The following is a 22802-nucleotide window of genomic DNA, read 5'->3' as shown; positions in this document are numbered from 1 at the left end:
AGTGCTTGAGCACGGGGTTGGCGAGTAAGAGCAAACAGAGGTAGTGGTCAGGCGGGGACTTGAAAGCGACCATGTTTTCCCCTGTGGAAGGATGGAGAATGTCACATGTTCATGTGTCAGTGGGAGAGGACATCTATATTTGAACCGATGTTTGAAATTTGTATACCGGTTATTTTCAGCATCCTCACTCCCCTCTCCTTCCCCTCTCCCAGCCATTCAACTGATCGGTCTTGTCCATTTGAAATGTGAACTCCCTTACCTTCCCCCGAAGAATCCATAACTTACTTCTCATGTACTTATTAGCTTTAGGGAAAGACTTGCCTCCACAATAAACTTTTTGAAATAATTCTTCAAGCACGTATCAAGAAGCCAAAGGATTCTAATTCAAAAAAGGGAACATGACATGTAGAGGTTTGCAGCATTGAATGTTGGAACTAGTGTAGAGAGAAAGTGCCATAGACATGAAAATCCTTTTCCCAGCGTGCCCTGCTAACCCTTTCTAAAAAAAAGGGGGGGAGGCTGTGTGTTTGGGGGAGCCCTGTCAGAGTCTAGAGGTCCATTCCTGAGGCCCAGACCTGTAACCTCTGGTAATCAGGCCGGGCAGATGAACAAAGGCTCCCTAAATCCCTCTGAAGAACTGGATGCCCACTCCCCCCACCCCCACCCCACCCCCTGGGCGTGCTCGGGTGTCTGCGCGATGTTTTGTGTGCTTGTGAGTCCTGGGGGCGCCCGGCCTCCTCCATCAGTAACTGGGTTTCCTTTCCTCCTGCAGAGCTTGCTCTAGCACTCACTTATCTCAGAGTTCCAATCTCTCCCTGCCTTCTACTCAAAGCCTCAGCATCAAGTCAGAACCTGTTTCTCCTCCTAGAGACCGTACCACCACCGCCTCGAGGTACCCACCACACACGCGCCACGAGGCGGGCAGATCCCCTGTTGACAGCGTCAGCAGCTGCAGCAGCTCGTACGACGGCAGCGACCGGGAGGACCACCGCAACGACTTCCACTCCCCGATCGGACTCAGCAGGCCTTCGCCCGACGAACGGGAGAGCCCCTCAGTGAAGCGCATGCGGCTCTCTGAAGGATGGGCGACATGATCAGATCATTACTTACTAGTTTGTTTTTTCCTTGCAGTGTGTGTGTGTGCTATACCTTAATGGGGACGGGGGGGTCGATATGCATTATATGTGCCGTGTGTGGAAAAAAAAAAAGGTACTCTGTTTTGTAAAAGTACTTTTAAATTGCCTCAGTGATACAGTATAACGATTAAACAGAGATGCTGAGATCAGCTCAGCACTTGAGTTGTGCAACAGGAGACTTGTACAAAATAGATTTTAAGGCTAACCTTTTCACTGTTGTGCTCCTTTGCAAGCGTATGTTACAATAGATAGTGTCATGTTGCAGGTTCAACGTTATTTACATGTAAATAGGTGAAAGGAAACATCTGCCAAAAGTGGCAGATCTTTACGGAAAGAGAGAGCAGCTGTTATGCAACATATAGAAAAATGTATAGATGTTTTGGACAGACCCAGCCATGGGTGGCCATTGGTAAATACACAGTAGGAACAGGCCAGGCCGCCAAACATCCAGAGAACGCTCCCAAACCTGCAGGTGCACCCTGGGCGTCAGGCACGCATGCATTCGTAGCGATCAAAGACCGCCAGAAGAGGGCCATACCGATTTAAAATACACATTTTTTTACATAGTGGAGTCTGAGGGCTAACGTATTTAATTAAATAACTAAATAAATCTGGGTCTGCATCTCTTAATAAATAAAACTATAAAAATATGTACATTACATTTTGCTTATTTTCATATAAAAGGTAAGACAGAGTTTGCAAAGCATTTGTGGCTTTTTGTAGTTTCCTTAAGCCAAAATGTGTTGTTTTTTTTTCCCCTTCATAGCTTCGCTAATATTTTAAGCAGTCCTGGCAAAACCAAAAAGGACTTTTTGTACAGAACAGCACCACCCTAAGCCATGAAGAGCTCCCGCTTTGCTCACCAAGATAACTGTTTTCTCTTTGTAGAAGTTTTGTTTCTGAAATGTGTATTTCTAATTATATAAAATATTAAGAATCTTTTAAAAAATCTGTGAAATTAACATGCTTGTGTATAGCTTTCTAATATATATAATATTATGGTAATAGCAGAGGTTTTGTTATCTTAATAGCGGGTGGGGGGTATTTGTGCAATTGCACATTTGAGTAACTCTTCTCCTTCTGTTTTCTTTTACTCTGCATACATTTTATAAGTTCAAGGTCAGCTGTTAAAAGGATAACCTGTGGGACTAGAACATATCACATTGCAACACCCTAAGATTGTTTTTAATACGTTAACAAGCTACTGGGTCATGTGACGCCCATTGTATCTACTGGTTGGTTTCTTTCATGCTTTCTTTTGGTTTGTTTTTTTGGGGGTTGCACTTTTTATCAAATGCAGGGCCCCTTTCTGTACCCCCATGTCACCAGGCATCTTGGAATTCACAGAGTACATATCACAACATGCCCATACCCGAAACCGCCGGGTTGGTTTTCAGCCTAGATTTTGATATGCTCTTAGAGATAGTCCCAGAATAGAAAACAGCTGTGTGACACATGTCCTGCCAATACAGCCCTGTAAACAAGTGATATGGAGTTGACTGGTGAAAATTCCCACAGAAGAAACATGTGAAAGACTGGGTGCTAGACAAGAAGGAAGCAGGTAAAGGGATAGTTGCTTTGTCACCGTCTCCAGTCATTTTCACTGACCCTGGACAATCTTGTCAACCAGAGAGGACTGTTGAGCAATCCCGATGTGTCAGGACCCCCAAATGTCACTTCTGCATAAAGCATGTATGTCATCTATTTTTCTTCAATAAAGAAATTTAATAGCCATTTCAAAAAAATCCCATTAAAGAACCTCTCTATGTCCCTTTTTTAAATTTTCAAGAAAATATCATGCCTCTTGTCGAATGTTCTCGCCGATAGGATTAACTTCCAGACCCTTTAAAAAGTGAGAGCCATAAAAAAATGATACATGTTTAGAAAAAAAGTTCTGTCTAGGAATAATGTTCCTCCTCTTGGAATGTGAAGATCTGTCAAATCATCTCCAATCACATGCATTGAAATACACCTCAAAGAAGATACAGACCGTCATACCAGCGCTGCTAGATCCCTCTTAGGATATTTCTTATCCTTTTTTTCTTTCACTTGCATAGTTGCTATGTGTTGCTCATTGTGAAAGGCTGCCGCTGGGTGGCAGAAGCCAATAGATCTTATTAACGAGGCTATATTTTTCTTAACTTGGTCTGAAATCCACAATTAGACCACAATGCACCTTTGGTTGCGTCCATACAGGATGCTAGCCTGCCTTGTACTAATGTTTTATATACTTAAAAGGGGAATAAAAATGATCAGCCATTTCATTTACCCCACTACTCAAGGTATCCCTGGAACATGAAAGAAGAACATTTATGCAGAGGGAAAACAAGATCGTCCCCGAAATACAGACATGCACACACGCACACACATCCTCACATGCACACAGGGAGCAGGGGAACTAAGAAAGTCATTTTCCTTCCCATAAACGATCCCATCCTTATAACGATGTATATAAAATATGCAAACATTGTCACAAACGTTATATGTCATTTCAAGACACTTTAGTTTATCAGTATCAGAAATTTACCAGTAAGTGGGGTGGGGTCATTATATGAGAATATGAAGAAATAGCCATATTAATTTTTTTACCTGCAGTTTGCCTCAGCACCAAGGAAAAAGTAAATTTGTGAAGCTGAAGATAAAGTAAGCTAATGTGCCAGCAGAGCCTTGGCTGTTAGTAGCTGTTCTGACAGTTTCCTAAGAGCAGGAAGAGAGGCAGAAGCCCTTGAAAATCGATGCCAGTCATCTTGCATCCCCACCGAGAATGGTGGCCAGACCGGGACCGCGAAGGGATAATCTGAGGATTTTTTTAAAAGATTGAATGATTTATGGAGCAGAAGCACAATTCTGATTGTGATGAGTCACTTTCTGTAAACAATCTGTCTCTTTTTAAAAACACCCTGATTCCTTATCTGTAATTGACCATTTATTGTGTTTGCAAAGCTAGTTGGGTTTTCGGAAGTTTTATTCACAGTAAACCCTTTGTAGTCAGGAGACTCGGGCCGAGCCCTGAGGAAGGGTTCCTGGCAAACCCCACGGAGAGTCACATTATCCGCAGCATTCTTCACCGTGAGTGGAAGCCCATCAGGGGCGTTCTGTGTAAAGACCAGTGTTGTTTTCTCCTCTGATCCTGTGTTTAAAGCTTGGAGGTAACCCTATGAGCTTACAGACGGACACGAGTGTGGTCTATATACACAAGCTGCACAACCTGTATATTGTATGCATCGGTGCGTGGAGGCTGCATTTCAACCTTTTTGAAAAATTGTGTTTTTTAGTATGAAAAAAAATGGCTTATTTTTTTCCAGAGGTGGGATTTAACATTTTGTAATGATGAATATGAAAATACGTGTCGTGCTCAGATCATCGTAAGGTGGACTAAAACATGAGGGGGGGGAAGTGAGAATTTAAAAAAAAAATTCCAATGCAGTGTTTGAGAGTGTCCTCTTACACTTTTATGTATCTCTTTTTCCTCAATATCTAGCTTTTGACTTAGAGATCTCTCTTTTTTTTTTTTTTTGCCCTTTTCTCCTTCTGTTTGTTTTTCCAGAGAGTAAATGCTTTGTATTTCTTTTAAGAAGCGGCGGCCACTCGAGCCCTCCCTCGATCGAGGCTGTTGCCTCCGTGTGGCGCACTTCCTCTGTCCTCATGTGCGCCATCTGCCGCCATGGCGTCACTTGCGTGGCGTGAATTTCCTGCCACCGCAGCTCTTTGGAAGAGTGACGGGATACTGGGGTCTGTGGGAATGCTTCAGATTACAGATGTCATTAAAGGCTTTTTTTTTTTTTAACTACGTTTTAACCAAAGATGTGGAGCAAACCAAGCCACATATCTTCTCCATTCAACTTGCCCATTCAGGGTATTGTCCTAACTGAGTACTGCAGTTTGCCTTCCCTGTTCATACCTCAAATTGATTCATACCTCAGTGGAGTTCAGACAGGTCAGCTACGCAATGCCGTCTGCTGTGACGTGATCGCGGGGCCAGGAGCGGGGGTCCGGCGGGACGTGGAGTGGGGTCCCTGGGGGCATAGGACTTGGATTGCTTCAGATGGTTTGCTGTATCTTTTGTTTTTTCCTTCCTTTTCTGGGGACTTGTTTCCATTAAATGACAGTAATTAAAACAGCTTGTAAATGAGGGCATACAAGCATTTGCAACAAATATTCAAATAGAGGCTCACAGCGGCATAAGCTGGACTTTGTCGCCACTAGATGACAAGATGTTTTAACTAAGGTAAACCACAGCTGTGTATCTCAAGGGACTTCATTCAGCTGTCTGGAGTGAATAAAAGTGGGAAATTTTCCAAAGGTTCTCCTGCTGGAAATAAGGTCTAATTTGTATTTTGCAGACAATTCAGTAAAGTTACTGGCTTTCTTAGTGATGCTGTGTCCGTGGTGCCTTTTTTTTGGAGGAACGTTTTGCAATTGGAATGTATTCCAACTGGCGGTGCTTACCAAAGACAACCAGCAGCTCGGGCTGCGAGCTCCGGTGTGGGATGATAAATTGGATGCTAATTCTTGGGGTAACAGTGGGGGCGTTTCAAGGTTTGATCGGGTCGATAGACTTCGTTATCGAAGCAGCTCCATGAGCTTTGGGTGAGTGATGGCTAGGAGGGTGGTGGTCGCTGATTAAGAAGACAGGGTATTCCAGTCGGGAAACAGGGACCCATGAGATAAGTTGAGTTCATTGTAAAACAAAAATATGAACAAATTGTTTCCTGATGTGTTTTTTTCTCAAAATGGTTTCTTTAACATAGAAACAAGAATTTAAATATAGGCTTATGACTGTCTCTGAAAAAATCATGTGAATTGCTACCATTTTCAAGTCTAAGACTTAAAATGTGGTCATTATTGAAACTCGCTTGCACCTGGAAGGAAGCATCTACCCAAGGTGCACTCCAGACACTGAAAAGAGCCACAGGCAAGCCTGGGGTCGCTGAGCGAGCCCTTGGCCCTTCGACGTCAATAGTTATTCCTGCTCTGGAGAAAAACAAACAAACAACAGTGTTGCTTAGAGGCTTCCAAGCTGCACGGGCCTTCAATGTCAATGCCTTTTCCCTTGTTTTCTCTTTTTGGTTCTTTTTTTTTTTTTCATTTTCAGTATGTATGCCGTTTATTACGCAGCTGTTATACACATCTCATGTGCTGGAACACAAGATGACAGAACATGTGCCCCTTGGCCTTGATGTTGTTGTTCGGGGTGCCTTCGAGTCCCTTCTGACTCAGCAACGCTAGTACAGCAGAAGGAAACCCTGCAGGGCTGCACCATACTCCCCGTTGTCCCTACGCCGGAGCCCTGTGCTGCAGCCACGGGGTCAGTCCATCCTGTTGAGGACCTTCCTCTTTCTCACTGCCCCTCGACTTTACCAATGTCCTGCTGCTCTCTTTATAATGTCCTGCTCTAAGAGCTTCTCTCTTCTGACAACATGTCCAAAGTATGTAAGACAAAGTCTCACTATCCTTGCTTCTAAGGAGCATGCTGGCTGTACATCTTCCAAGACAGATGCGTTTGTTCCTTTGGCAGTCCAAGGTACTTTCAGGATTCTTCACCAGCACCATCCTTCACTGGCATCCATTCTTTTTCGGTCTTCCTTATTCAGTATCCAAGTTTGAAAGCCATAGGAGGTGACTTAAAACACCGTGGCTTGGATCAGGAGCACCCAGGCCCTCAAAGTGACATTCTTATGCTTGAACACGTTCAAGAGGTCTTGTGCAGCAGATGTACCCAATCCCATTCATCGTTTGATCTCCTGGCCACTGCTTCTATGAGTGTGGATGGTGGATCCACGCAAGATTAAATCCTTGGCAACATCGACCTTTTCTGCAGTTACCCTGGTGTTACCTATGGTCCAGTTGTGAGGAATTTGGTTTTCTCTACATTGAGTTGCAAACCATACTGATCTTCATCAGCAAGTGCGTCAAGCCCTCACTGTCAGCAAACAAGGCTGAGTCAGCTGCATATCGCAGGTTATTAGTAAGCCTTCCTCCAATCCTGATGCCTCGTTCTTCAGTTATTATTCATTTCCTTCTCTGACTATTTACCCAGTACACATATTGAATAAGTATGATGAGAGGATTCGACCCTGATGCACAAGTCTCCTGATTTTAAGCCATGCGGTCTTCCCTAGTTCTGTCCACACAAATGCCTCTTCATCCATGTGCTGGCTCCGCGTGAGCATAATGCAGTATTCTGGAATTTCCATCCTGTGCAAGGACATTCAGAGTTTGTTATAGTCCAGTTAGCAGGTCAGTGAAACACCTGTTTCATTTCTGAGGTTCTCTGTTTCTGCCAAGATCCATCTGATGTCAGCAATGATGTCCCTTGTTCTAAGCCCCCTTCTGAATCAGACCAGAACTTTTGCCCTTAAGTAGCTTGTGAACAAGTTGTTGTTTGGTAGTTGCCATCAAGTTGATTCCAATGTGTCTGTGAAGAGTAGAGCTGCTTAATACTATTCTAAAAACAGACCTTTGAGAAGCAGAGTGTAAGGCCTCTCTATAGAGGTACTCATGGGTGGGGTTAATCCAGGGACACCTTATAAACTTATAGGAAATTAAAAGGATCAAAGATGTTCTTAGAGAAGTTGTGAAGAGTGCTGGACAGAGACACACTGGCCAATGAGAGAGCAGAGCAGAGACTCCAAGGGTGAACACTTCTGTAACTTGCCCGGCAGAAATCCATTGGACTTGTCTGTGAAGGATGGACAGGATGAAGAAAGTCCTGGATGGAAGCGGGCAGGCTGACTTTGTGGGCATGCCACTTCTCTGATTGCACCTGGACCCCTATTTGAATTAGGGCTCTGCTACTAAAATCCTCAAATTCTTAATACTTTTAGCTTTGAACTTGTGTTTCATTGGTGAGGCCCGGTGGGACAGCGCAGCACGCAAGTGAGCAGAAGAGTTACACAAAAAAAGGGTGGGGTGGGCTACGCATGTTACTACGCTTCACAAGGCTTTCCGCTGCTTTTTGAGCAAAGGGTCTCGCATTTTCATTTTTCACTGGACCACACAAACTGTGATGCTTGTCTAAGATGCAGACATGCTACCACAAGAAAACAATGGGTGCAAAGGCACAGGAATGGGGATACAACAAATAACTGCAGGAATGGGGGACCATCCTGTTGAATGAATCAACTTGTATGGGAGCAGAGAGAGAGAGAAAAAAAACATCAAAGAGTTGGCTGGGGTCTAATTATACAGTTCCAAATTAAGAAGTCTGGAGTTTAAACAATATGATTGATATAGTAGAAGACCTGGGGGGTGTCGGAACTCAGCAAATGATTAGGTTAAATGGAGAGATGGTTGTAGAGAAGGAAAAGTGATGGGGAAACTGTCTGACCCCTTCACGCTGGGGAGGGACACGGAGAGCATGCAACAGAGCAGCAAGGGGAGCAAAGTGACGAATCCCCAGGGAGCACCAAAAATCTACTTTGGAGACAGAGTGAGGCGCTCCCTTAGACTCGACTGGAAAACACTCGTAAAGGCCAACAAACAGACCTTGAACTAGTAAGAGGCTTTTCCATTTTTGTCAGTGACTTTGTTTTCGTTGTTATTATTTTGGTTTGGGGTTTTTTTCTGTTGTTGTTATTGTCTTGTTGGTTTTGACTTCCTTTGTTGTTTTGTTTGGCTTTGCCTGGTTTTTCAGAGACAGTAAGAATGGGACCAATGATTCCGCGGGGGATACAGGAGAAGGGGAGGTGAGAGAAAGGAAGCGGGGTGGGAACCAAACTAGGGACAAGGGAACAAGTGAACTAAAATCATTGGAGAAAAGGGCAGAGGATGCCTAGTAGGGCTTAATCAAGGGCAGTGTAGCAGCAAGGAATTACTAAACCCGAATAAAGGCCGAACATGATGGTGGGACAAGAGGAAAGTAAAAGGAGATAGAGCAAAGAACCAGGAAGCAAGGGACATTTATAGAGGTCTAAATACAGGCATGTACACATGCAAATATATTTATATATAATAAGAGGGGAATAGTTCTATGTACTTATATTGATATGTTAAGAAGTACAGTTGCAGATGGACATTGGGCCTTGATTCAAGTACTCCCTCAACACAAGAACATTTTGTTCTAATAATCTGGCATTCTATGATGCTCACCTTCTTGACACAATCGCTGAAGACAAAGTAGGTACATAAGAAAATGTGGTGAAGAAAGCTAATGGTGCCAGGCTATCAAAAGATATAGCATTTGGGGCCTTAAAGGACTGAAGATAAACAAGTGGCCATGTAGCTGAGAAGCAACAAAGCCCACATGGAAGAAGCACACCAGCCTGTGAAATTACGAGGTGTCAAATGGATCAGGTGTCAGGCATCTAAAACCCAGAGCAAAATCATACCCAATGTGAATGGAGGTGTTTGTGTGTGGAGAGGAGACGCAAAGCCCATCTGTGCATGAATGGACATCACAGAAGGGTCACAAAGAAGAGGCGAACCAGTCAGGGTGCAGTGTAGCACCGATGAAACACACAACTTGCCTCCAGTTCCTTAATGTTGCATTTCCCCCACTATCATCACCTCAATTCTACCTTATAAATCGGATTAGACCAGAACATGCACACTTCTACAGATAAGAGCCCTCAATACAGGGATTGCAGGACAGATAAACCCCTCGGGGCCAACAATGAGAATAGAGATGCCAGGAGGATAAGGGGAAGGTGGGGGGAGAAAGGGGGAATCAATCACAAGGATCAACATATAACCCAGGAGGGCAAACAACAGAAAAGTGGGTGAAGGGTGACAGAGGACAATTTAAGATATGAAAATAATAATCTATAACTTCTCAAGGGCTCGTGAGTTAGGGCAGGCTGAAAAAGAGTGGGGAAAATGAGGAGCTGATATAATGGGCTCAAGTAGAAAAAAATGCTTTGAAAATGATGGTGGTAGCATATGTTTAAATGTGCTGATTGTATGGATTGTGATGAGATGTAAGAGCCCCCAATAAAAGGATTTAATTTTTTTAAGTGATGGCGCAAACTTAAGCAACCACCAATCTTTCAGGAAATACAAGGCAGAGAAATGTTTAAAAACCTCTAAAGTCATGCATGTATTAAAGATTGCAAACACAATTTAAATTGTGTTAAAATGTTCCTACACCTATTGGCAGTGGAGTTCCTGGGTGGTGCAAACAATCGACCCATTGAGCTGTTATTCAAAACTTTCAAGAGTTCAAGACCTCCCAAAGTGCCTGCGAAAGCCTGGCAGTCTTCCGAAAAACTCAACCATTGAAAACCCAGTGGAGCATTGCTTTACTCAGGTTCCCACGGGGTCAACATGAATGGAAATCCATCACAAGGCAAGTAGGTAGGGTTGGGTTTTTGCTTCTTAATGCTCACAGTAGAACTTGAAAGGTTTCTGGGCTTTTTTAGAAAGGGAAGTAATTCCATGTTGTTGTTGTTGTTACGTGCCATCAGTCCCTTCTGACTCCTAGTGACCGTATGCACCATCGAGCGAAATCGTGCCTAGGCCTGCACTGTCCGGCTTGAGCCCCTGTGACAGCCATTGCGTCCATCGACCTTGGAAGGGCCTTCCTCCTTCCACCGCCGCTCGGCTTTACCAAGCACGATGTCTTCAACAGGGACTGGTCTCTCTTGATAACATGCAAAATTAGCGGTTCTCAACCTGGGAATAGAAACCCCTCTGGGGGTTGAATGACCCTTTCACAGGGTCTCCCATTTCATAACAGTAGCAAAATTGCAGTGATGAAGTAGCCATGAAAATCATTTTATGCTTGGGGGTCACCACAACATGAGGAACTGTATTAAAGGGTCATGGCATGAGGAAGGTTGAGAACCACTGTCCAAAATACATGAAAGAAAGCCTCTCCACTCTTGCCTATAAGGAGCATTCTGGTTGTATTGCTTCAAGACAGGTTTTGTTGGTTCTCTTGACAGTCCATGGTACTTTAAATATTCTTCATCAGCACCATAATTTCATCTTAGATGTGTTGCATTTTATTTCTCTTGGGGTAGAATATGAAAGTGGTATCAGACTTGAACTCAGAGTATCAATTCATACTGAAGATAAAATTTTGAGTGTTCCTGACACAGAGGTGATAAAGCAGGGCCCCTGAATGACCGTGTCATGGGAAGGGTAAAGGGAGAGGAAAGAAGCATGCATAGAACCGAAGTTGGGGGAGACCTGCATCAAGGAAAAGAACAACGAAGACGGCAAAACCAAGGAGGCAGCAAACCAGAGTACTGTAGTGACAAAAAGGATTGTCGGGGGTGTGGGTCGGGAATAAAATCTTCCCATGCTTTTTATTTGGAATGTGGAGTAGGGAGATAGAAGAGAGAACTTTGGGTTTGGGTCTTATCTGAGAGAATCATTTTATTAAAATAGTCGGAGGGGGAGGCCAGACCACAGAGGGTGTCGGCAGATGCTCTGAGATTTCAAGGCAGCAAGTGTGGACCAATAATAGTGACTTCAAGAGAACTGGATGGAAATACTTGCAGAGCCAAGGGTCAAAGGGACAGCTGGTCCCTGAGCATGTGGATAGCCAGGGAGAGACCAAGTGAGCAGAGTTCACATGAACCAACATTCTAGCCAATGGCTAGAGGATTATGTTGGGTGTCGCTGAGCCCCGAAGTGGGTGTGGTTCTTCTATTCCACTGATAGTTGGGAGTCTGAACTAAGTGGCTACTGAATTTGAACTATTCAGAACAGAGCATCTGAAGCTTCATTCTATGAAATGAGAAAACCCCTCTTCCACTGAGTTGGCATATCACTGAGGCGTCTTTCCCATGGGTTACCCAGAAGGTCGATTTCTAAGCAAGCTCCAGTGATGACAGAAGAAAGCCGAGTTTACCTCCCCACTCCGGTCAATGGCTGGGCCCTTGTATTTCCATTCTCCCCATTTCCTACGAGTAAATCTGTCCATTGCTGAGAGTGAGGCTATTCCTTTAACATCTCCTCTCCTCCAATTTGTTTGACCTCTCTCCCAGCGATCTTTTGCCTAAGAAAATATGGGGAAGCATTTTTATAATCTTCAGTCCTATTTTCTGATTCCGGTGGCAACCTGGGCTATATTACATTCTATGGCTTGATGGTCTCGGACTTAAACCACCCGCCCCGATTTACCCATCCCTAGAAGTCCATTTCTGCTGAAGGCCAAATGGAAGCGATAAGCCCCTTTTGAATCTGGGGATTCCGCACAACGTCCAAGCTGAAAAAGAGGGATCATGAACTATCTGTAGGGCAATTCTGTATCGTATAGAAAAAAATATTAAGAAGGTCCTTCACCAGAATACCACCTGACAAGTATGCAAGATCCAGATCAGCTCCCTGCCTTACCAGCCTGCCCTGTCCACAACAACAAGGAATCCGCAGGGGCAGCCGGAGGAAACAAGCCCAAACTGGTGTCTGAGTGAGGCAGGACACTTAGCCTGTCCAGGCTATCTACCCTGCAATAGACTTGACCTATCGACGACTCTGTCAGAAGGACGTTCTTTTCCCAGAAGTTACTTGGTGTCCTGGATAAGAATTCAGACTCTGAATTAGACAAATTTAACCTCTTACAAACTAAGTAACATTTCTCAAGTTATTTGCTCTCTTAAATATTCTTTTTTTAAATGTATTTATCAGTAATTCACAAGGTTGCTCTGAGGACTAAATAGAGTCGTATGTACAAAGCATTTGGCATATGGCAAACCCTCAGAAAATATGCCGTCTACTCTTACTGCCACTTTGGCAGATGGGGAAAGCAGGATTCAGAGCGGTCGAAGGCCTTTACTCTCAGAATAAGGTGCTCTAGACCCAGACTTCTGTTCTCTGATTGGCAACAACTTGGAACCAGACTACTCCGCCATTTAGCTAAATGCTATCATGCTTCCTAAAACAGGGTTTTGTTTCCTGCCCAGCCCAGTCCCAGAAATTCTTTTTTTAAGGTCAGTTTATAAGCAACCCTTGGGTTAATCAGAGCTGAGAACAAGGTCCAATTAAGACCTTACTATGTGCTGATCACTGGAAGAGTGGACCGCCCTACTTCCCAACAAGGTTCTCTAAGTAAATGTAAGCCAACCCTTAGCATAAGTGAAAAACTCAACAAAAGTTACTATTTTCTTTATGATGACTATAATATGCTTTCTTTTTTGAATTATCACATTTATTTCCAAAAGAACATTTGGAATGCCTGTAACAATGCCTCCCTGCTATGGCTGTAACTATGCCATCACACAAAGATTTTTCTAGAAGCAATGGTTAAAGGAAGAAGGAAACCTCCTTCATGCTTCATGTAAGGCATTTATAACATAAACACTACATGTGCCGTGCATTGGTTCTCTTTGCAAACAGGAGTCTTGCTTAAAAATACAAACCTGTTCATTTGCAAAAGTTTGTATAAATGTATTAGTCAGGGTACTTTAGAGAAACAAATCCACAGAAACTCATGTATAAGAGAGAGTTTTATGTAAAGGTTAAGTGCACATGAAGAAAATATCCCAACCCAGTGCTGCCCAAGCCCATAAGTCCAACAATAGCCCATTAAGCCATATGTCCAACACTAGTCCACAAAGCTCTCCTCCATATCACAAAACAGATGCAATGATGCTGACTGCAAGAGGAAAGCCGCGTCAGTGAATGTGTAAACATCTCAGCACTGGCAGGGTCTCCACATGGGTGGTCCAGCAACCAGGGCTGCATCGGGGTAGGTCAATGTGGCTTCTCCTTGGGGATGTCTTGCAGGAAGTGAGCCTTGCAAGCTGAAGCAGGGAACTCCTAAGGCAGCTGCACCCTGGTCCGACCATCACAAAGCAAGAGACCAGAGAACTAGAAAGGCCAGGCTCACTGAGCCATTTGTCTCTCCTCCCTTCAATTAACCCCACATGTGTTTATGAGCCAGGTTGGCACAATAAACTAATTCAGATGGCTTCAAGAAGCTTAAGGAAAATGGAATTAAAGTATAATGGAAATTTCCCACACACTATTTGAAGACCCCTCATCTATGTAGAATTTATTACTAGAGTACTGGGAAGGTAGCAGTCTGTGATGACATGTGTAACTAAATTCTGGTGTATCACACAAAGGAATATTATGCAAATGTTAAAGACATAAATAGGCACACAAAAATCCACTAGGTAGCCCTGTGGAAGTTTTCCAGAACTTACTATAACATTGAAAAAGCAAAAATGGAACAGTCCATAGAGCAGGCTACCTTTTAGATCAGTTGAGGGAGATAACAATCTATTGTGTTTATCTAAAGAAACACTGGCAGCATATACACAGGAAACTGATCCTTATCAAAGCTTTAAGGGGTGAACCAAGACAGCAACGGACTTCAGACCCAACAATGCATACTTTCACTATTGCTTTGATTTTTAAACCCTATGAATATCCTGGTTCCTCAAGCAAAAATTTTTGTTTATGAAAAGGTTATTTTTTTTTTACAAAACTGCAAACCCCACACAGAAGTGGACCCAAGGCAGCTCAAGCTGTTGACTGAAGAAGTTTGGAACACACCAGTGCACAGAGCCAAGCTTACACTGCACAGTTTGCCTCCAGGATTGCTAGTGTTCGCTTCTCTGCTGACATTCCTGGTCTGGGAACGAACCTTAATAAAGCAAGTCTCTCCCCGTAACTTAAGTCACACCAATCGTTCCTAACAAGATTTTGTTTTCTTTATCCTTTTTCCAGATATTTGGCAGCATCTTTACCTGAATTTTTTTATAATTCACCCTATAAGATTTAGTTTACTCTGCCCAATCAAGGAATCGATTGATCCTGTTGAGCTATTTAATTTTAAGACTACAAAATCTAGCTGGATTTTAAAAATTGAACTCAGAACTGCATTACTTATTGTCATTGTAACCTGCTCCCTCTGTAGGACCAGAACACAGAAATGCATAATCTTTATCAACTGCTCTGTCCCTAACAACCGGGGAAGATGGCCTGGAGGGTGTTACAATCTGGTACTTCTTGATTCACCAGCTAAATCACCAAGGATGTTTGCGGAGGCTTAAAATCATCTAGCTTCGTCACCCTGCCTCATCTTTCTGTCCTTCTCGGCATTGACTCTTGTGGTTCAGGTACTTTACACACATAATTTATTATCTTTAAAACATGTGGAAGACGTGACTGGGCAAAGTAAACAAAAAACAAAAAAACAACTCTCCACCTCATAGCTATATTGATGGTGAAAGAATAACCGTTTCTACCATCTTCCCCCCAGGGGGTTCCCTCATAGGAAATGAAGAGGACATGTTGTTCTGTCATCCACAAGGTCATCATGACTTGAACCAACTTGGTAGCAACTAATGAAAAACAAAAATGCACTGCCATCTAGTCCACACCAACTCACAGTGGCCCTGTGGGGCAGGTAGAAGTGCCCCTGGGAATTTCGGAGAGTTCTCTCCGAGAGCAGCTAGTGGTTTAGACTTGCTGGCCTTGTGGTTCGCCGCCCAGGGAATAATCACTAAGCCGCCGGTGCTGTTGAGGGTGAACCAACTTGATGGGAGTTGATGACCCCCCCAAAACCTGCAGCTTGGAAGTGTTTTTCCTTTGCATTGGATAATTAAGACAGAACTCAGAAATGCAATTTACTACTTCTACACAATGCAGCCTCTTCAGAATCCACCTTCCAGGGACTGACAATAGGATGAGGACCTAAGCACCCAAGTTCACGGAGCTGCCCTTCTCCAGTTCTCTTCCTGTCCTAAACAATGCATTGGTGGGGGGTGTACTTCATACATGCTCAGGTTTATTCCAAACCACAACAAAAGCACTTTATTTATTATTTCTCATTTTATTGGGGGCTCATACAGCAAAACATGTCTCTGTGATCAGGAACTGGCTACAAATCTGTTCTCTGGGTGAAATACTCATCGTTGGCTCCTGCAAGTTACAGCAGCACCAGCTCCCTACCTACCATGGAGCTGCATGGACTGCCCGGCTCCCCCAGTGCAGAGCGGCTTCCCTGTGGCTTCCCAGGCCGCGCTGCTCAGAGGAGCAGAAAGCCTCCTGCTCTGGCTGCAGAGCGATGGTGGTTGCGAACCATTGCCGTCTCCTCTTCAAAAGAAAAAAGGTGGAACCAAAGCAGTGGTTTCTGGAGAGGGTCTGCTGGGCCAATTAAATTCAAGGCACCGAGGGCAGCTCAGCTGGTTCCATCGCACGTGTTTGGGGGATGCTAAAGGGGTCACAGTAGCATGTTTCCTCAAACGACCCAGGGGGCGGGCTCACAGTGACTCATTAACTATATATATATTTATTTATATATTTCCATCCCAACAATGTACCTGCTCATTCCTCGAGGCTAACAAGGGCTGTCCTAGGAAAATCTCCTTGGGAAACCTTACCTCAGTGGCCCGGTGGCCCTGGTCTTGCCCCTCCAGACTGCATCTTGCTCACCAAACCAGGGCGTTTGCGGCCCGGGATTTGAGGCCCTCCCGTACCAAAGCTGCTCTTTGGATGCGACGTAACGTGACGAGTACAGAACTCTTCCCGGAAAGGTGAGATAAATAGAAATGCTGCCTTGGGAAGTGTAAAAACCTACAGAGAGGTTATGTTGAGAAATAATAACTTTGCATTTTGATACTTTGTTTAATCGATATTGCTGTGATTTTGTTGCAGTGCTGTTTCACTTCCCCTCCGACAGAATCGGGAAAGAAAGGGCAAGATGCACTGAGCAGCTGGCCGGAGAGCATTAAATACAACTAGCCATTAGGTAAAGCAGAGTGTCACCAATTTGGGCGCTAATTGTAATGACAATTAGTAGAACATCACTCATTAAAGTGCACGTGAGGAATATGTTGAGGGAAAGGAGCTGAGCACGAAGAAGAACAGACTGTGTGATTCCATTTATGTGCAGTTTAAGGACAGGCGAAATTAATCCGTTGTGATGGAGATTAGAATGGTCATTGCCATTGATTGAATAAAAGGGGCCACAGTGGGTTTTCCAAGTTAATGAAAATAGTCCAGCTATTGACTGGCATGTTAGTTATGAATATGTTTACCCTCATAGCACATCAAACGGCCCATTAATGCATTTATTTCTGGGTCAACTTTACCTCATAAGAAAATGTATGTGAATGGAAACCCCACATTTAGCATATTCCATGAGAAATAGGGGTTAAGACTAGCGGACATTCCAGGGAGGTCACTGTCAAGAAGTGAAGCTCGGGCTTCAACGCAGCTAATCATCATACTGCCACTGAGCCACAATTCAAACCAGGTAGCCGTCCATCGCCTGCATGTTTGTAAAGCTGTTCACTGACCATAGTCACACTGCGGTTCAATCCTGATCAAAATGATCACAAACGCTAAAGTAGTACACCTAAATTAATATGATGACATAGAAACTGATCATGTAGAGTACCAACATACATCAGAGGAATTGACTACTGCAGGATGAAGGAATGATGTACTCCAGGGAATCTCTCTGCAGCGTGATAGGTGGAGTTTTGAAAAGACGGCCAATGTGACCAGGGAGTTTAAGCCCCTACCCTTTACAATTGATCATCCATCCACCCATCCCTTGAGGGTTAAGTAAAGGACAACACAAATGAAAATGACAGTCCCAGGTGCATTGTAACACGCACTTAGTGAAATCAAGTGCAAGGTCTATCTGCTTAAGTACTCTGGAGCAACGAGTGGAAGTTCATGATCATATGGAGTTCAGAGAAGAGTTTGCATAGGAACAACTGATCAGCATAAGGGATCTTGAATGTAGTAGCTGGTGGGGGGGGGGGGACATTGCTTTTGTCTCTTAATTCTGAGTGTGAAAAATCTCAAAGCATTAAAGCAAATCATTTCCAAAAATCATTAGGGATTCTTTGTGTTTATGAATTTTACCAAATATATATACATACATACAAATAGATACCTTATTGCCATTTACAGATACAAATATAATGTATATTTACACTATATAATGCACACATTTATAATGTGTGCATGTCATGAACATGAATCAGATGGATACAATAAAACTGTAGGAAAGAAACTTTGTTTTTTTTTGAAACTTTGATTTTGTCTATAGAAATATTTGTCTCAGAATATAAACTTTGTGAAGTCAAAATCCATCCATCTTAGCTTTTCTGACCCTCCTTTATCTATCATCACTTCCAGGCTGTGAACAGCCAAGCAGGTTATTAGTGCTTGAGAGCAAGCAAAAAAAAAAAGACCTCATTCTGCAAAGTAGATATTGGCTTCAGGTATAAGGTCTGTGGCTTATTGCTCCATGCTTTGGGGCAGCATCCAAGAGTGATTCTTGTATTCGCTCCCACTATTTCTTTGTGCTGAAGACAACGGTGGGAAAGTGTGCATACAAAGAGAAGGCTAGCAAGATTCCTACTGAAATGCAAAACCACCAGGACTCCTTGTGTTAGAGCCTATTTCTATAGAGGGAGTCCTGGGGATATAGTGGGTTATGCATTGGGCTGCTAACCCCAAGGTCAGTAGTTCAAGACTATTAGCCTATCCATGGGAGAACGACGAGGCTTTCTACTAGTGTGAAGAGTTACACTCTTGGAAACCCACAGGGGCAGTTCTACCCTGTCCTAGTTACTATGAGTTGGAATCTACTTGATGGCATGAGTTTGGTTGTTTCCTTTTTTATCATATCATGTTAAAATTGTTTCTAATCATCGTGTTGTGCTATTTTTATTTTGTAAAAAGTAGTATCTTATGAAGTAATAATAATTTTTTTAAAAACCATCTAATGCCACTGAATCGATTCCAGCTCACTGTGACCATATAATACTGCTCCATAGGGTTCATGAGCCCTTCATGAATCGTCACGAAAGCCGAAATTGTCATCTTGTTTTTCTTTATTTATGGGCTCATACAATTCTGATCACAATCCATACATACATCAATTGTGTAAAGCACATTTGTACATTCATTACCCTCATCATTCTCAAAACATTTGCTCTCCACCTAAGCCCCTGGCATCAGCTCCTCATTTCTTTTGTCCCCTCCCTCCCTGCTCCCCACTCCCTCATGAACGCTTGATAATTTATAAATTATTGTTTTATTTTATTTATTATCTTGCCCTGTTCTTCTGGGGAGGGGATGGCGGGTCCAAACTGCCAGGCTCTTGGTTAGCACGCCTTAGCCCACTGTGTTGTTGAGGCTTCTTCTTAGCAAGATCGTACAGTTTCTGGTACTGAAACTCACAGCAGCCCTGCGCGTTGGCAGGAGAACCTAACGTTCAGTAGACTTAAGTGTTTATGGGAGGAGATGCCCAAGTCTCTGTCTCCAGTGGAACAGCTAGTGGGGTCGAGCCATTGACCTTTGGGTCAGCAGCCAAGTCTTTAACCATTACACTACACAGGCTCCTTTATGATTTCCTATATAGTCATAAATATCTCAAATCCTCATGGCACCATCATTGTGTTATGAACATCAAGAAAGCACCAATATGACATTCTTGAAAAATCACACATTTCAGAGCAAACAAATCTGTGTTTGGACGCCCCTGTGACCAACTATGTGCTGCCCCAGAACTTGGTTAACTTTTCTAAGTCTGTTTCCTCATCTGTAAGTAGAAATCCTGTCTATGCTTTGAGAGGTTGTGAGAATAATAACACAACATAATTCAGGAAAGATTATCTAATAAACTTACTTGTAAAAGCTTACTTGTGCTCATTTATGAATCTGTAGTGACTGGTTGTGCACTGAGTTTCAGGTTAGTACGTAAGCACAGATAGGCCTGTTCTCATCTTACTTACTGGGTCGTCTGTCCCTGTCAAGAATTGCACCTTTCAGATGACCCTTAAATGATATGGGAAGGTGCTATAGAGTTTGGAGAGAGACAAATGCCAGCCATCACTACAAGCAGAATCTTTGATACCATGAAAGAATGTGAAATTGTTCACTAGTGATAAGTAAGTAAGCACAAATAAGCCCATGCTTACTTTGTGCAAAAATGGCATGGAAGCCATATCTGCCTTCCTCTGGCTACACAAGGGAGGAGAATCCAGCTCCCCACTGGTCCCAGGCCTATTACCAAGAGGAGATCAGACAGGCCTCCACCCTCCAGGCTGCTTTTCCCTATGCTGGCACCAGTTTGTCCTCCCATGACACACTACCCCTCTGGGTTTCCTCATCCGTTACAATAGCCACATGGGGCTCACAGGCAATACTCACAATTAAGGAAGTGTATTTGGGAAATTAAGAGGTAGCCACATGTCAGGAGGATCCGGAAGCAGGATGGATACTGCCAGCGATCCACGGCAACACCTCTCCTCAGCCAGCAGCCAAGTCTTTCTCCAGTCTTCGGCCTCTGAGCCATGCAGTCTCTTGCCCTCTGCTTCCACCACCAGGAAGCTGGCCTGCTGTTCTGCCTCACAGGCTGCGTCCACTGCTGCTCCTCTGTTCTGTCTCATGGTTTCCTGGCTCCTGCAACTGCTCTCAGTCTGGTTCCTCTACGCTATCCCCTGGCTTCCACAGTGCGGCATCTGCTCTTGGCCTCTGCCGCTTCAAACTTGTGGCTCTTCTTCCTGGATGGTCCTAGAATTTCTCTCTGCTCCTGCTCCTGAGATGGCTCATCCTTAGGCCCATAGGAGTAGCAGCTAAACCTGACCAATCCCCACTAGTGTTTCACACAACCACTTGGCAGGGTCCCAAACCAATCATTTGGTGGGAGCAACAGAGACATGAATAGAAGAGCCACAATAAGGCATTTCACTTCACCACACCTTGCTTATTGAGTAACCTGACAATAGCTGCGATTGTGTTCTATAAATTCTTGTATGTGTGAATATTATGTATATATAGCATTCTGTATTTGCTTGGCTATTCTAGTGAACTAGATGACGCTACACGGTCACAGTATCTTAGTAAAAAATAAATATACCTCCAACTGACATAAAAGGTTCCCGGGAGTCACTGAGGAAAACAAAGCATCATTCTGCTCAGAACTTAAATGAGATAAATGGGGTCTCCTAAAAGTGAAATTCTTATTCTTATCCATAGACTTTACCAAGAGAATTAAAAAAGAAACTATACGAAAGGGTAGCCCACCCCCAATGGATCTTTTACCCCCAAAGCTATGTGTTAAATATTTTTTTAACAAAACAACCATATCACCTTCAAAGTACTCTCTTTTGCACTTAATACATTTGTCAAATCTGTGATTCCATTATTGGAAACATTTTTCAAACGCATCTGTTGGATAGCTGACAGCTCCTCCCTCTTCTTCCTTCACCTCTTCTACATCATAAAATCGCTGGCCTTTCATGTCCCTCTGCATTCTCAGAAACACAAAGAAGTGGCACAGAGAAATGTCAGGTGAGTAAGGCACATGGGGTGAGAGAGGCATGCTTTCTTTTGCCCAAAACTGGCTCACTGAGATGGCTGCATGAGCGGGTGCATTGTCTTGGTGGCAAAACCAGTCTCTTGTCTCCCGTAAATCAGGCTTTTTTTTTTTTTTTTTTGGTCTCACACTGTTAAGAAATCTTTTCGGAACCCCTAAATAGAAAACTCGATTAACAGTCTGACCTTGATTAACAGTGGAACAAACTCCAGATACACTACGAGTTGACATTTTTATCCATTCAGGTGGTTGATGAGGTTTATCATCAATCAATATTTCACCTTTTTTTAAAAATGAGCAAACCACTCGGACACTTGAGTTTTTCCTCATAGTACTGTCCTAGGACGCTGTGTTTAACATCACATGAGTTTCTGTGTCATTTTTCCTGAGCAGGAAACAAAATTTCACAGCTTCATGCTGTTCTCTTAAATTGACCATCACAAAAAAAAGAGGCTCAAGCAAAACTGCTTTTATGAAAAAATTAACTGTGACCAGAGAGACCTTTCCAGGAGACGCCGCTGGCTGCAATAACTCAGACCTAGTTGCTCCTTGCTGGAAAAATGCACACAATTAAAGCTCCACCCAGTGGAACTTTTCTGTGTTCTGTTGCTGTTGTTTTTGGGGAGTGATACCCCCTCGTAGACAGGGGAAAAATTGTTTAGCACAAACACATCTGATAAGGGTCTAATTTCTAAAGACTATGGAGACCTGATGAGCTCTGGTGGGGCAGTGGGTTATGTGTTGGGTTGTTAGTCAGAAGCTCAGCAGCCCCATGGGAGAAAGGCGAGACATTCTACTGCTATAAAAATTTTCAGTCTCAAAACCCACAAGGGCAGTCTTACCCTGTCCTGTATTGTAGCTCTAAGTCAGAATTGACTGAATGGCAGCGAGAATCCTGAACCGGCAAAAATGACATAAAACCTACCTATCCGAATTCTACCTTGCAAGTCTGGATAGAGCAGAGGTTGTACAAGGGTGCATATTGGAGCTGAAGGCACAGGGAATCCAGGGTGGATGATAACTTCAGGACCAGGGGGGTGAGGGACGATACTGGAAAAGTAGAGGGTGAGTGGGTTGGAAAGGGGGAACCGATTACAGGGATCTACAGGTGACCTCCTCCCTGGGGAACGGACAACAGAGAAGGGGGTGAAGGGAGACGCCAGATAGGGCAAGATATGACAAAATAATAATCTATAAATTATCAAGGGCTCATAAGGGAGCGGGGAGCGGGGAGGGAGGGGAATAAAGAGAGGACCTGATGCAAAGTACTTAAGTGGAGAGCAAATGCTTTGAAAATGATTATGGCAAAGAATGTACAGATGTGCTTTATACAATTGATGTATGTATATGTATGGATTGTGATAAGAGTTGTATGAGCCCCTAATAAAATGTTTAAAAAACAAAGCAAAATTAAAAACCCCACCTAT

At 43.5% G+C, this 22802-nt stretch overlaps 1 protein-coding gene across 6 annotated transcripts in view; it reads left to right on the top strand.

Moving 5' to 3' along the window:
• MEF2C (myocyte enhancer factor 2C) overlaps positions 1–5512 on the top strand; it is a 169167-nt gene extending 163655 nt beyond the window's left edge. For 5 of the 6 annotated variants that reach the window (XM_075541263.1, XM_075541264.1, XM_075541267.1 and 2 more), the window contains one exon: positions 773–5512. In XM_075541263.1, the coding sequence (XP_075397378.1) occupies positions 773–1094 (322 nt within the window). In that variant the 3' untranslated portion in view covers positions 1095–5512. The remainder of the gene's footprint in view (positions 1–772) is intronic. The other variant, XM_075541266.1, reaches the window with a different exon arrangement.
• The last annotated feature ends 17290 nt before the right edge of the window (positions 5513–22802 follow it).

Source organism: Tenrec ecaudatus, chromosome 2 (genome assembly GCF_050624435.1).
Source record: "Tenrec ecaudatus isolate mTenEca1 chromosome 2, mTenEca1.hap1, whole genome shotgun sequence".
Lineage (NCBI taxonomy): Eukaryota > Metazoa > Chordata > Mammalia > Afrosoricida > Tenrecidae > Tenrec > Tenrec ecaudatus.
Note: the sequence above shows the minus strand (reverse complement) of the source record. Positions and strands in the feature narration are given on the sequence as shown.